We start from the raw sequence: 15,253 nt of genomic DNA, 5'->3' as shown, positions 1-15,253 counted from the left end.
GCGCTGCTCTCGCCACGCCGGGCAACAGGAATTAAAACTGGGCAGGGAAGCAAACAGAAGGGTGATGGTTACTCAGGAACCGAGAGAGACATTGCTTGCAAGCTGCAGAATTGTATTGTTTTAAAGCACAAATAAGCAGTGTGTCTCGTACGTCACCAAAAGCTATGCCTTTTAATCAGGAATCCTGTAGTATTTGATTACATTTAATTAAACCTTCTTCAATCTTACATGCAGGCTCAAGGCTCAGAGTGGAGCACATTAAGGATTACTTCCTGGATAAATGCATTCCGACCAAAGTTACTCCTCACTTCAAAACAAAATCCCAAGAAACCGAGAAAATTTGGCAATGATTTCTTAGCACTGATGATTTGCTCCGGAAAATTTCTCATTGAGCCTTCCGTATTTTGGAAAATGCATTTGTAAGGCTTTTCCATTTCCCTGGGAAACAGCACGTCAGAATTGCCAGGAAAAAAAAAAAAAAAAAAAAAAAAGAAAAAAGTTGTGCCTCTCCAGCTTTCCCATTTTTAGATTAGATTTAAAGCAACTGGTGCATCTGTTAACCCCAAAGTCGTCGGTGTATCTGCCATTCCTCCACAGACACCAGGGAATTCCTCCAAACCACCAAAGGCACCTTCAGGTAACTCCAAAGGTTTAAAAATCCTCGACTCCGAAGAGAATGAGATGTTCCCGTTCATGCAGCCCAGGTCTCACTGCCCTGGCGAGAAGCGAGAGATCTGCCAGGGCTCCAGGACCCTGCAGCGCCAAGGTGCTGAGCAAGTGACTTCTGATCTCCTCCAGCCATACCTTTGCTGCTACTTCAACATTCATATTCCTCACTCCGCCAGCATTTAAGTTTTACTGCTATTTTTATAGAACCGCCTTAGAGAGCAGAGCAGAGCAGAGCCGGATCCCCCAACGACTCTAAAAATAAAGCAGCACTCAGGACGAGTGAGGCCGTGCCGTCCCAGCGATCCCGCAGCGATGCTCCCGCACACCGATGTCAGCCCGGGGGGCTCGCTCCCCTCCCCGAGCGCTCGCCATCGCACGCGAGCCGCACCTCCTCCGCTCCACAAAGCCGCTCCGCTGGCCTTTAGGACACGTTTCAACAGCGAACAATAAAAGCAGCGACCCAGAGACAGAAGCTGAACACGGCGGAGCTGCCGGGCAGCGCAGCTGGGACCTTACCGGCGTGCGGTTCCCTCGGCGCCGCTCCCGCGTTCTGAGCCAAACGCGCGGTAACTGCAGAGAGGAATCGCTTTCCTGCTGGGGAGGGGGATGTGTAATAAACGCAGCGCTGGGGCGGTGCCGGGACGCGGTGCGGGGTCAGCACCGCCGTGCCCGCACCCGGCCGCGCTCCTCCTCGCTCGCTCCGGTTAAATAGCGCTGCCGAGGGAGCCGCGAGGGCAGCGCCGGCCGGGGCGGAGCGGGGCGGGTCGGGCCGGTCCCCCCGCCCCAGGGCCGGTCCCCCCGCGGCGCCGGCCGGGCTGCAGCACGCCCCGTGCCCGCCCCGGTGTCGGCACCGAGCGCGCAGAACCGAAAGCGCCGCCCGAGGCCGTTCCCGAGAGCGATAGTGCGAGGGGACCCTTCGCGTTTGATTTATCACGCACCGAGCGTTTGGTTTCAGGGAGGGAGGGAAGGAGGGAGGGATGTCCCCGAGCACGGTGATGCGTGCGTGGGGCTCGCACGCGAGCCGGGAACACGCCGGGAATGAGCCGGGAATGAGCCGTGTCCGCTGCAGTCACGCAGCAGGGAGGAACACACCGTCCTCACAGAAGACAAGGACGGCACTGCGAGCCCTCCCCGCGCCGCCGAGCTCTCGTTAATTAATGAGTAAGAGACAAACGGAGAGCCCATGCCGGAACAAAGTCACCCTGAGTCACACTGGGTGCAGCCACACGCAGTCCCTGGCACGGCTCTGCCCGGTCCGGGCTGTGCTCCTGCCGCTGACGCGCTCCGGGAAAACCACCGTGCGCTGGAACAGGCACCCGGGAGAGGCTGGGGCTGCTCAAGGCCGGGTTGGACAGGGCTCAGAGCAACCTGGTCTATGGAAGGTGGCCCTGCCCATGGCAGGGCTGGTGGGCTGGGACGCGTTTTAAGGTCCCTTCGCAGCCTGTGGTAACTCCAGGCAGCTATTGTTTATTGACAGAGTGTTTTATAGGCGGCATTGGCTAAGAGCACAGTTAACCTCCTTTGTCCCCAAGCCGTGCCCGTGCTGTCACCGTCTGGCTGTACGTGTGAGGGAGCACGGGCGGTGCGGTGTCCGTGCCGGCCTGGCGTGCTTCCCTGCTGAATCACTGCCTGCTCCCGGAGAAAATCCCAGCAGGACACAGCCAGCAGCTCACAGGGTCACCCAGCACAACCCACAGCACTAAGAATGGCCAGACAACTGATAAAGGAGTCAGTAGCTTCAGAATGTAACATTCGTGTTGATGGAACACCTATTGTGTTATCTGCTCAGAGAAGCTGTGGTTCCCATCCCTGGAAATGTCCCAGGCCAGGCTGGACAGGGCTTGGAGCAACCTGACCTTTGGAAGGTGTCCCCGCCCATGGCAGGGGCTGGATCAAGATGAGCTTTAAGGTCCTTCCATCCCAAACCACTCTGGGCTTCCACAACTCGTGTTCTTGTTTTCTTTCTAAAGCCAGCCTTTCATTCCTTGTGCTCAGTGACTTCATGAAATTGCACGTACAGAAAACACGGGCAGCTGGAAGGAAGGAAGCTTGTTTTGAGGTGGCACAAGCCGTACAGCACAGTTGGAAAACCTTGCACAGCTGCATTTATAGTGCACGTAGGATACGCCATTTTCTCAACAAATTACAGAAATGGAGCTCCACAGAATCACAGACTTTTTGGGGTTAGCAAGGACCTTAAACTCATCCAGTCCCACCTTCCATCAGCCCAGGCTGCTCCAAGTCCTGTCCAGCCTGGCCTTGGACTTAAGAGATCCAGGGGCAGCCACAGCTTCTCTGTGCCAGGGCCTCCCCAGCCTTACAGGAGAGAGTTTTATCCAATCCAAACCTACTCTTTGTCAGTTTGAAGCCTTCCCCCTTGTGCTGTCATTTTCCAATGCAGTTGGAGAGAGAATGACTCAAGAGAGGCTGAGTAAAGGTGGCTTCTGTATCTGCAGGAACTGAAAACCAACAATCATCTATAAATTAATTGAGCTCTTGAGTGTCTGAAGCATCAGACAGAGCCTCCCAGTCTGTCTGGACTGGAGTGTGCCCGAGCAGGGTGACTGGGATGTGTCACATCCTCGTTCAGGGAGAAGGAGCTGCTCACACACACTGTATTTTTGTGCCACCAGCAGAACAGAAATTACCAGTTTGGAATAGCTTCCTTCACGCATGAGCTATAAATAAGAGGCACATATGGCTGATCTGCACACTGGGGTAGGCACAGCTCCCGCTGCACTGGGGCTGGGAGGATGGAACCAGGCAAAGGCAGAGACTGCAATAACCATCTTTCCCCAAACAAATACATAATTAAAGGAAGCACAGCACACCAGACCCTCGGACACCCATTTCTGAGGCCATCCCACACGAATATAGAAAGAAACTCTGACCACCATGAAAGCATGATCTCATCTTTAAATACATGTTTAAATCTTAAGCAAGAGAAAGAAAGCTTTAATTATTTCTTTCAGATGGTAAACGGCCCCAGCTGAATACAGCAATTTACAACTCTGACTTGCAAATACTGGATAATCAGTATGCACACTTGGATTCGCTGATGAAAAGAGGGGAAACATCTGACTTAAATGTTTGTGATAAAACAACAAAGCTCTCAGGCTCCAACACATTTTTTTCTAATGACAGAACTCCTCTTCCACCTCAACTCTTGCACAATGAACATTCTTCACTTCCTAAAACACATCCCAGCACAGGAAAGTTCATTGTTCTTTCTAAGTCTTTCACACAAGGCAACAAACAGCACAACTAACAAAGGGATCACAGAATGGTTTGGGTGGCAAAGACCTTAAATCTCTCATTTCCAGGGACACCTCCCACTGTCCCAGGCTGCTCCAAGCCCCAGTGTCCAGCCTGGCCTTGGGCACTGCCAGGGATCCAGGGGCAGCCACAGCTGCTCTGGGAATGCCAGCCCAGCCAGGAATTCCTAATTCCCAATATCCCATCCAGCCCTGCCCTCTGTCCATGTGAAGCCATTCCCCGTGTCCTGTCCCTCCATGCCTTGTCCCCAGTCCCTCTCCAGCTCTCCTGGAACCCCTTCAGGCTCTGCCAGGGGCTCGGAGCTCTCCCTGGAGCCTTCTCCTCTCCAGGTGAGCACCCCCAGCTCTCCCAGCCTGGCTCCAGCCCTGGACCATCTCCTTGGCCTCCTCTGGGCTCTCTCCAGCAGCTCCAGGTCCCTCCTGTGCTGTGCCCCAGATCTGGAGGCAGCTCTGCAGCTGAGGTCTCACCAGACCAGGGCAGAATTTCCCCTCCCCTGCTGCCCGCTCTGGGCACTGGAGGTTCTGGGGGCCAGGCTGGGTCATGCTGAGCTCCCAAATTCTCCTCAGGGCAGCCCCCAATGCCTGGATTTGTGCTTTTCCATCCCAGTGCTAATCCCCTGCAAATGCCACCCCAAGCTCTACCCTCTGCCAGCCAGCCAGGGTAGGTGAGCGCCCAAGGAAAGGAAAGGTCAACGGTGCAGACATCTATTAAAAGTTAACAGCAGGGAAAAGGGAATCTCTGATGTGCTGGCCGTGCCTGTGATGGGGAAATGATGCCAGGCAGGTTTCACTGACGGGAAGGAAGAGGCAGGAGGGCAGCAGAGGTTTGTTTATTTATTCACAGCTGCCCTCAGGAAGCCTTGGCTGGACTGACACCTACTGGGCTCCACTTGCTGTGCTCAGTCCTCAAGACAAGGAAGGCAGAAATGTCACAGTCTAAACATGACAAGATGAATTTTTCTATTTATTAAATTAATTTCTTAATGAATTTCTATTCATTAATGTCATTCTGTTCTTTCATTCTATTAATCTCCTTATGTCTTAATACATGACAATCTAGAGCACGTCAATGGAAGAAGGTGGTGCTAGTCTTTAAAATAAAAATTTTCTTGCTGGTTAAATATTCACTGTGTCTTGAGGACTTTTTAGCAAACCTTATCTTTTTCTATTTTACACTCCTCAAAAGTCCCAAAACTAGAGTGGTTGCAATTAATCAATAAAACCTTTTTAATCCAGACCCAAATTTTACATTGGCAGCTGGCAGTAACTAAAGTAATTTCCTTAGTCTCAAATTCTCCCTCTTTTAATATCTTGCACTAATAATTAAAAGTTTTGGAAGCACAGCCTGCTATTTATCCTACTGAATATCAAGCCTGGTGAAAACAGCATTTATCAGGAAAAAAATAAATCATGCATTATACATGAGTATCACCACACCTCTGGTTATTTCACTATCAAATAATCTTATCTCAGGAAGTGATTTAGGATTGATGAATTTGGACAGGGAACACAGGGTTCCAAGGTGGGCCCTTTTCCTGGAAATTTGTCAGGAGTTAATCATTTCTGCAGAGGTATTTTAGTGCCCCAGGCAGAAGAATGGACCTCGACCCTTGGCCTGTGTGAGCAGCCACCACCTCTGTGCTTTCAGGATGTCAGCACAGCAGCACCATCCAGCTGGAGCTGGGTCACTCCTGACAATCCCATGCAACAAGAAATCACTTGGCACAGAACTTTTTTCTCTTTCTGTTCAATCAGTCACTCTGAGGTCAGCAGTATCTCCACAACTCAGCCTTCTAGGTGGAATTTCCTTCTGCAGCTGGACCAGTCTGAGGGGGAAATTAATGTTGCTGCCAAACTAAAACAATAATATTTCTAAAAATCCCTACACTTTATTTTTAAAATGCGTGCATTTGCAGGGAATCGGGTATAGACTGAGACCAGGTAACACTGGCAGCAAAAAAATACCAGACTGAAGGGACACTCTGGGATTTGCTGAAGCACTCATCCGGTTTGGAAATTGATGGAAATACACAAATTAATACATGAAATGAGTGAATTTGTAAATATATGAATATGCCCACAGTGGGACAGGCTCATCTGGTTCAGATGGGATTTTGTTGAACCGCTGCACCCTCTCGTGGAAGTCTTTTAAATCCTTGTAAACCCCGGAAATTTATTCAAGGCCAAAGCAACACTTAGCAATCCTTAACGAACACAAACTGATTGTAAAACACCACTGAACTTTTGAGGCTTTTTTAGGCTAATGATGATAATTCTGGAACGCTTCCCGGGTGGATCCTGCCACTAGGTGCGCAGTAATGTGTGGATGGCAATGCTTTGGTCCTTTCTCCTTTAGACCAACTCCTTTTTAAACTAAACAAAATGGGAATGTTTCTTTACAATCCAGTGCTGGCAAACTGAAAGCTAAACATTTTGTAAAATCATCTGCTAGGTCTACCTAGCACACAGACAGTTCACTATCTACATTGGAATAATGCAATTAATACCTAGTTCTGTTTTACCTACAGGTAATTTACTGTCTACATGCAAATAAAGTCCACTCTGCCACCAGAAATTCCACCAAATTAACAAAAGGATGCCTGGGAGGTAACAGCACTGGCCTGTTTAACATCTGAAAAACAGCTAAGAGCTGCTCCTGGAAAAGTTGAAGGTATGAATGAAGATTTCTGTAGATACCCCTGGAAAAGGTCAATCCTTACAAGAGAAAAGGGAGAGGCCTGGTGAATTTTAATTCCTCACAGGCTCTGCACAACTCAAACAGCAAACAGGAGTGCAAACATCTTAAACTGAGAATAACGTTACTGAACAGACAAAGTCAATGCCAACGCATTTTTCTTGTAAGATGCAGGAACTTTGAAGAACCAAAATTTCAAGCGCAGGGAGCAGCTGGGTGGGCTCAGGCTGCAGAACACCTAAATAAAACCAGCCCTAGGATGATGCAGAAAGAGCCAAATGTCTGCTCTGCTCAGCAGCTGTTCTTGGAAACAGCCTGAAGTGCTGTGAGTAGGAGATGCTATGCTCTGAAGATGAGAATCTGCATTTGGACATTTCTTTCTACAAGAATTCTGTGTGGGAGCACACTAGAAATGCTTTATTCCTGGGATTCATCCATCTGTGTGTTGCTAGATCCAGCATTCCTGAAGGGTACAGGATACTGCTTTGCTATGTTCATTCTGTTCATGACTTTGTCTGTCACATTTCCTAAGGTTTTTTAAATTAGGGAAAAAAAACCCAAAAACTTGGTAGAATTTTTTTCTAACCAGGCTCAGGTTGAGCCATGATTAGCCAGTTGGATAACACAAAGTTTTATGTGGATCCATCAATCCCCAAATGTCCCAGGAGATGAAGCAGTCAGTAACACCCCCTTCTATTCCCTCAGCCAAACATTCCTCACGTGGCACTTGAGTTTTAGTTCATCCTTCTCACTTTTGGTATTAGCATTTCCAGAACAGTGAGCACAGGGATGGTCAACTCTTCTGACAGCACACTACAGGCTAAAAATGTTCCTGTGGTTCAGGTCCAGGTGCTTGCCAAGCTGGAGGCTGCAGGAATGGGGAACCCCAAAGCCAGACGTGGGAAGTGGCACTGAGCCTCTCCCACACTGCTGAGGGATGGAGGAGCAGCAGTGGGTGGGTGCCAGGATGACACATGCCAGGCTCAGAAATCCCATCTGCCTGCTCCCTCCCACTCCTGGGATCCAGCCTGCTGAACTGCTCTGGGATAATCCCACTGCACATCACCTCCCACATCCCCTGCTCCCTCCCACTCCAGGGATCCAGCCTGCTGAACTGCTCTGGGATAATCCCACTGCACATCACCTCCCACATCCCCTGCTCCCTCCCACTCCAGGGATCCATTTTGCTGAACTGTTCTGGGATAATCCCACTGCACATCACCTCACACATCCCCTGCTCCCTCCCACTCCAGGGATCCAGTTTGCTGAACTGCTCTGGGATAATCCCACTGCACATCACCTCCCACATCCCCTGCTCCCTCCCACATCCCCTGCTCCTTCCCACTCCTGGGATCCAGCCTGCTGAACTGCTCTGGGATAATCCCACTGCACATCACCTCACACATCCCCTGCTCCCTCCCACTCCAGGGATCCAGCCTGCTGAACTGCTCTGGGATAATCCCACTGCACATCACCTCCCACATCCCCTGCTCCCTCCCACTCCTGGGATCCAGCCTGCTGAACTGTTCTGGGATAATCCCACTGCACATCACCTCACACATCCCCTGCTCCCTCCCACTCCAGGGATCCAGCCTGCTGAACTGCTCTGGGATAATCCCACTGCACATCACCTCCCACATCCCCTGCTCCCTCCCACTCCAGGGATCCAGCCTGCTGAACTGCTCTGGGATAATCCCACTGCACATCACCTCCCACATCCCCTGCTCCCTCCCACTCCAGGGATCCAGCCTGCTGAACTGCTCTGGGATAATCCCACTGCACATCACCTCACACATCCCCTGCTCCCTCCCACTCCTGGGATCCAGCCTGCTGAACTGCTCTGGGATAATCCCACTGCACATCACCTCACACATCCCCTGCGTGGGGACCATGGGAGAGCCACTTCGGGGCTGCTGCTCCAGAGACACAAACTTGCTGTCCCACATGGAAACGACTGCTTCATTGCCTTTATGCTATGGTTATTTTCCAAGCAGTGCTTCTGATACTGCTTTTCAAAAATGGTCAGTTCCAAACTGTTCCCAGAATAAATGCTGAGCAAGGCTGAATCTATTCCTAGACATGATTTCATTCATGTGGTCCACAGGCACAAGAACCTTAAAAATGCTAAAGAAGGAAACTGGAGCAGATGAGACCATTTCAAGACATCAGAAATGGGTCACATATGCTACACACTGAGCTGCCTTCACCGACAGCAAGTGGCACAGAAATCCAGCAATTCCCAGCTTTTAGAAATGATTGGCATCTCTTTTGGGGACTACATTCCAGTGGAAAGTGTCCCTGTCCACGGCAGGGTTTGGAAAGAGATGATCTTTAAGGTTCCCTCCAACACAAATCCTTCTGAGATTCTAACCCACATGGAGAGATTCATTTGTCTGGAAAATAACAGAGATTATGGCTCCAGTTTTAAACCTCAGACACCACAGAATGTTTCAGGAAAAGCACAGCACACAGGAGAACTGGAAAGCCTCTCACTCACCCAGTTCTCTCACACAGGAAGAAGCTGCTCAGCTCACAAGTGTCATGCTCATCCAAAGGAGCTTTTCCTTTGTATTTAAACAATTCCCCATCATCTGATCCCCAACTCAGCACATTAATCCCTTCCTGGCACGATAAATTGCAGTAATCTGACTCAAAGGTGTTTTGAGTCTGTACACACATAAGTGGCAACAATAAAATAAACAAAGCAAATCCTGCCAGGAAATGTCACTGCCCTCATTTAAAATTTTCAGCTTAGTCCACCTATTAGATTTAGAAAAAAAAGTGAGAGCAGTAAAGACAAGCCATGTATTTTCAGAATACTTATCACTGCTGCTGTGCTTCAGAAGAGATTTGGTAAGAAACCTAACTGCCAAGTCACAAAGACAACAGCATTAATTTTCCTATCACAAGAGAACCTTTGCTTTTGGGTCACAGAGCCATTGCTGCTCTGACCTTGATGCCTCACATTTCCAACAGCTTCTGAATGAGGATTTAACCAAGGTGCAAATTTAGGCACGTAAAAACAAAATCTAGAATTGTTTTATTTATTGTCAAATAGATGTGGTGGCACTGTTTATTTCTGGGGAAGCATCTATGACACACTCAGGGTATGAAGCTCTCACTGCACAGAGTTCTGCCTGAAGCCACAGTTTACCAATGGCAGGGGCTTTAAAAAAAGCAAAGTGCTCATTTGTTTTTTCAAGAAAATCTTTCATCATTCCACTGCCCAAATCAATGTCCTCTTTCATCCTGATGGGGAGACAGATGGTCACTGGGCAGATTTCATTCTAAAATGACAGCATCCTTCCCATGTAAGCCAAAGCAAGAACAAAAAGACTTAATTATATCCCACCACAACACAAAACAAGTTTACCCAGATGAGAGGAAGAAATCTGGGCAAGGGCAGAGATAATGACTAATCTAAATCTTGAAACCATCTTAATTTTCCCCCCAGTTTCCAACTACTTTATACAACTCTAAGCATGCTCATTAATAAAAAACCCCACGCTTGGCAGCATTGATTAATTACTAATGCTTTCTACTAGAATCACAGAGTGTTTTGGGTTGGGAGGGACCTTAAAGCCCATCCAGTTCCACCCCACAGCCACGGGCAGGGACATGGTAGCTTTAAGCTGTTTTACAAAGAAGCCAACCCTGATCTGCACTCTTCCTGAAGAACCATCCTCAGCACACTTTTGGGAATACCACCTAAGAAGCAAACTCCATTTCAGCCAGGAACTGCTGAAAGCACTTCAGGAGAGGTTCATCCCAGGCAATGTCCAGGGCCAGGCTGGACAGGGCTGGAATGAGCTGAGCTTCAAAGCCCCTCCCAGCCCAACCCATTCCACGATTCCATGATGAGGGGAGGGCTGGGTGCCTGCTGTGGCAGCTGGGGAGCTGCACACCTGGCCTCTGTGCACAGGTATGGCCACAATGGTGCTCACAGGTGTTCCTGCTGCTCCCCAGAGCTCCTGTGCTCCATCTGATGGGCTGATGGGTCTGTAAACCCAGCCTGGGAATCCCTGCAGGAGAGGGATTTCCAAGCCTGCAGGAAGGTCTGGCCAGCAGAGGTGTAACTCCCATAGCTGCCTGCAGGGAACAGGACATCAACAGATCCCGTTAGCACACTGCATCAACACACCTTGAATCTTTTCAGATGTTTGGTCTTGGAAATTTATTATGAGCTCAAAAAGCAGAGTCCTACTGCACTCAAGTGTTGTATAAAGCTCTATCATAATGAATTCATTTTGATCATATTTAACCTCATTTAAATTTAATCTCATTTCCATGTAGCATTTCCGTGTGGCATGCACCTGAAGTGTTTTCTTGGAAGCAGAAAATGCTAGTAGCCGGTGGGAAATAAATGGGGGTAATTATTTGAATTAAATTTTAGAAAAATGCATCCTTTGCTAAATGAAGTTTACACCAAAAGGTTAAAGATGTGAAGAGACTTGGCAGTCCAGGGGACAAGGAGTGCTGCAGCCAGCCCAGGCCATCAGGACAACACCTGGCAAGCAGGATGTACCACTGGTGCAGGACACTGATGTTCATCCCCAAAATCTCTGTGGGCTGTCACCAAGTGCAGAGGGAGCGTGAAAAACAGGGAGAGGCAGGGAGGGCACTCTGCACTGCTCTCCAAGCTGGGGTGGAGCTGGGGACAGCAGGAATGCTTCTAAAAGCCTAAAACAAGACAGAAACACTCTGTGGTGGGAGCTGCAGTGTGCGGGTTTTCACAGCAGGGGAAAACACCAGAGCAAACAGGGCCAGTGGCCAGAGCCCCTTCCTTGCCAGCCGAACTGTGACACCTGGAGTGACCCCGGCCTGCCCGGGACTCACCTGCCTCAGGCACAGGGAACAGGGCTACATCGGGATGGGATAATGGGATGGGATAATGGGATGGGAAGGGATAATGGGATGGGATAATGGGATGGGATAATGGGATGGGATAATGGGATGGGATAATGGGATGGGATGGGACCCGACTGAGGAATGGGATCGGGACCAGGACGGTGTGGGATTGGGATGGAATCGGTCCTGATAGATCGGGCTGGGCTGAGGGATAGGACTGGGACCAAAATCGGGATGGAACAGGGCCCGGGGAGGGATGGCATCGGCCGGGCTGAGGTGTGGGATCGGGATGGGATCAAGCCTAGATCGGGCTGGGATCGGGATGTGATGAGACCGAGATCGGGCAGGGATCGGGCCGGTTTCGGGCTGTAACCGGGCCGGTTTCGGGCTGTAACCGGGCCGCGATCGGATCGGGCCGGGCCGGGGCCGCCGTGGCTCCGGAAGCGCTCCCGGCCCGCCCCGCCCGCCCGTGGCTCCTGACCCGGAGCCGCTCGGGCCGCGCTGACGCTGCCTTGTCCCGGTCCCGCCATGGCTCCCAAGGGCGGCCCCGGCGGCCGGCAGCAGTCCGAGGAGGATCTGCTGCTGCAGGATTTCAGCCGCAACCTCTCGGCCAAGTCCTCCGCGCTCTTCTTCGGCAACGCCTTCATCGTGTCCGCCATCCCCATCTGTGAGCGGGCCGTGAGGGGAGCGGCGGGGTCTGAGGGGAGAGGAGACCCTGGGACAGGGGATCAGCGAGCCTGAGGGGAGCAGTGTGTCCTGGAGCAGGGGGATCAGCAGCGCCGAGGGGATCGGGAGCTTGGGGAGAGGGATCAGGGCTCCCCACCGCCGGCCCTGGCCCGCTGCGGATCCCGGGGCTGCGGCTCCGAGCCCGCCGGATCCCGTGTGCGGGCCTGGTCCTGAGCCTGTGGGATCCCGGCTCCAGCCAGCCCTATGGGATCCCGGCTCCAGCCCTATGGGATCCCGGCTCTATCCCTATGGGATCCCGGTTCTATCCCTATGGGATCCCCGTTCCAGCCCTATGGGATCCCGGCTCCAGCCCTATGGGATACCGGCTCTATCCCTATGGGATCCCGGTTTCAGCCCTATGGGGTCCCGATTCTATCCCTATGGGGTCCCGGTTCTATCCCTATGGGATTCCGGTTCTATCCCTATGGGATCCCGGTTCTGTCCCTATGGGCAGGGCAGCGTTACTGACGTGTCACTCGCCGGCTCTGCCGTGCTCTCACAAAGCCCCTTTCAGCCACGTGCAAAGTTCATTTTCCCCTTCCAAAGTATTTTTAATGCAGCTGGAAAACCCCCAAGTGATTTTGGAGGAGTTGACTTTGCTCAGGCAGAGGCTGTGGAGTTACAGAGCTCAGATCTTGTATGGGGCTCCAGTAAGGGGCATTTTTCTTGGAGGGAAACTGCTTCAAATACCATTCTTCCTTTTTTTTTTTTTTTTTTAAGGGCTTTATTGGAGAATATGGCATATGGATCTTGTTCAGTCTGCAGTCCTGTACAGTGTCATGACCCTCATCAGTACCTATCTTGTGGCTTTTGCATATAAAAATGTCAAGTTTGTCCTCAAACACAAGTAAGTTTTGAGTTTACCATTTAATAATTTAACAAAACCACCATTTACTACTGTAGTTTTTAATTCATGAGAATGCCTGAAGCGTTACTCCAAAAGTATTTTGCACAGAAGTATCTCCTGATTGGGTTCTGTTGTTCTCTTGTAATTATAGTCAAATCTTGTCAGCTAAGAGTATGGTGAAATAGTAAATCCACCGTCATGCTTGCTGGGTATCACCACAAATTATGTTTAAATTATATTACTTATTGTGTGAATTACATTACTTCTAGTAATTGCTGGTTTTATTTCTTCTTGTCCCTTCACCTTAACAAAACTCATCCGATATCTTGGCTAAGTTATATTCTTCACTGTACATAAAACTTCCTGCAATCCCAGGGTGGGGTGTGGGGTTTTTCTCATTTTTGAGTCGTGACATGAGTGGTGGTGCTTACAGAGTAGCCCAGAAAAGAGAAGATGCTGTTTCCAAAGAGGTGACTCGCAAGCTGTCCGAGGCAGACAACAGGAAGATGTCCCGCAAGGAGAAGGATGAAAGGTGATCCCCCTGCCCTCTTCCTTCTCCCCCTTGTTGAGGAAGTGCCCCAAATGTCTTTAAGGCTCTGCCTGGGCTAGCAGGGACTGTGCTTGGCTCTGTTTTTTCTGTATTCTGCCCATGGCAGGGGGTAGAGTGGGATGAGCTTCAAGGCCTCTCCCAGCCCAAACCATTCCAGGATTCTGTGATATCCACTGATTTAAATATATCTGAAATTTAATCTCCACTTGCTCCTAGGATTCTGTGGAAGAAAAATGAAGTTGCAGACTATGAAGCAACAACTTTCTCCATCTTCTACAACAACACCCTCTTTCTGGTCCTGGTCATCATTGCTTCCTTTTTTGTGCTGAAGAACTTCAACCCCACTGTGTATCCTTTATCCCACCCTAAAAACCCCACAGCCCCACTCCTGTTAGTTGTCACCACTAGCTGTAGTTGTTGCCATTCCTCTGTTAGTAAGTGCAGCTCGTCGTAGTACAGCAGCTTAGAATGCTGAAACAAAAATACAGAGTTTACCCAAAAAAGTCTCCCACTCACATAAATGTGACATGAGATGTTTTAAGGATATTACTTGGACAGTGTACAGGAGTTCTCCTGGCTTTGCTGCTTTGTAATTTTGGAGTGAGAGCACAGCTCAGTTTCCTGCACAAACACTTTGTCAGTGTTGGTTGCCAGGAGCAATTCCCTGACAGGATAGCTCCAGTAACTCACAAGTAAAAGGTTTCTTTCCTGAAGGATATTAGTAATAACAAATAATAATAAATAATTCATAAATAAATTAGTACTGCCAGCAGGGGAGTTAATTCAAGATCTGTATTTATAAAACTTGTAAGGGAACAGACTTAACTTTACAGCTGTCTTAATTCTGAAGGTGAGTTCTGAACTGTGTTTCAGGTTGCAATGTTCCAGTTTTAGAACTACAGAGAAAAAGACCATTTCAATTCCATCCTTTTCATAAAACTCCTACCAAATGTTGTGTACTAAAAAAGGATCTTGACAATTCCTTAAACTGTTCCCTACAGAAACTACATCCTTTCTATCAGTGCTTCCTCAGGGCTGATTGCTCTGCTGTCCACAGGATCCAAGTAGACAGAAAACCCTCAGCAGTTTCTGGGAGAGCCTTCAACTGCCACGGAAATGCCTAAAGATGGAATAGGAATATTTTTTTTTTTTTTAGCATGAGGAAAATGTGGGGAGGGTTTGAATATAAACTGATTGAATTATATTTACTTTTGGTATCTTTACATGGTATTTGATATTGGAGTTACTCAGTTTTGGGTTTGTTTTTTTTTTCTTAGCAAGGAGAGGGAATGGAGTGTGAGCTGTGAGCAGACATCACCTTTCTGCAGCTCCATCCTGGGGACAATCCATTTATCACTGTAACTTGAAAAGTTGTAATAAAAACAAGTTTTTTTGCCATTTGATTCCTTGTATTTTCATTCTTATTTTTTTAAGTGGGGATTTTCGTATCTAGGTTTGTCAACTCTTTCTGCTTCCAAAAGAGAGACTTCTACAAGCTAACATATTCCTTAGAAGCACTCTTCATTTTTGAGTAGCTTGGAGTCAAGACAAAACCTAAATCTCCTAGGAAAACACTTTTGAAGTGGTTTGAATGTACTTTTTTTTTTCATTAATCTTCAAAGTTGTAAATAAATAAATAAACC

The 15,253-nt window shown here is 49.1% G+C and overlaps 1 protein-coding gene across 1 annotated transcript; it reads left to right on the top strand.

Annotated features, from left to right (window-relative positions):
• The first annotated feature begins 12,004 nt into the window (after window positions 1-12,004).
• Window positions 12,005-15,013, top strand: SSR3 (signal sequence receptor subunit 3). Its single transcript, XM_062499098.1, has 5 exons — window positions 12,005-12,154; window positions 12,934-13,060; window positions 13,494-13,592; window positions 13,827-13,958; window positions 14,612-15,013. The coding sequence occupies exons 1-5, from the start codon at window positions 12,016-12,018 to the stop codon at window positions 14,676-14,678; spliced, it is 564 nt and encodes a 187-aa protein (XP_062355082.1). The 5' UTR covers window positions 12,005-12,015; the 3' UTR covers window positions 14,679-15,013.
• Window positions 15,014-15,253: the final 240 nt, after the last annotated feature.

Source organism: Cinclus cinclus, chromosome 10, assembly GCF_963662255.1.
Source record: "Cinclus cinclus chromosome 10, bCinCin1.1, whole genome shotgun sequence".
Classification (NCBI taxonomy): Eukaryota; Metazoa; Chordata; class Aves; order Passeriformes; family Cinclidae; genus Cinclus; species Cinclus cinclus.
Note: the sequence above shows the minus strand (reverse complement) of the source record. Positions and strands in the feature narration are given on the sequence as shown.

What these genes read in the sequence shown, in the direction of transcription:
- SSR3 (XM_062499098.1), top strand. Translation starts at nt 12,016, where the DNA reads ATGGCTCCCAAGGGCGGCCCCGGCGGCCGGCAGCAGTCCGAGGAGGAT. An exon ending in CGTGTCCGCCATCCCCATCT is followed by an intron (nt 12,155 to 12,933) that starts GTGAGCGGGCCG and finishes TTTTTTTTTAAG; the next exon opens with GGCTTTATTGGAGAATATGG. An exon ending in AAGTTTGTCCTCAAACACAA is followed by an intron (nt 13,061 to 13,493) that starts GTAAGTTTTGAG and finishes TGGTGCTTACAG; the next exon opens with AGTAGCCCAGAAAAGAGAAG.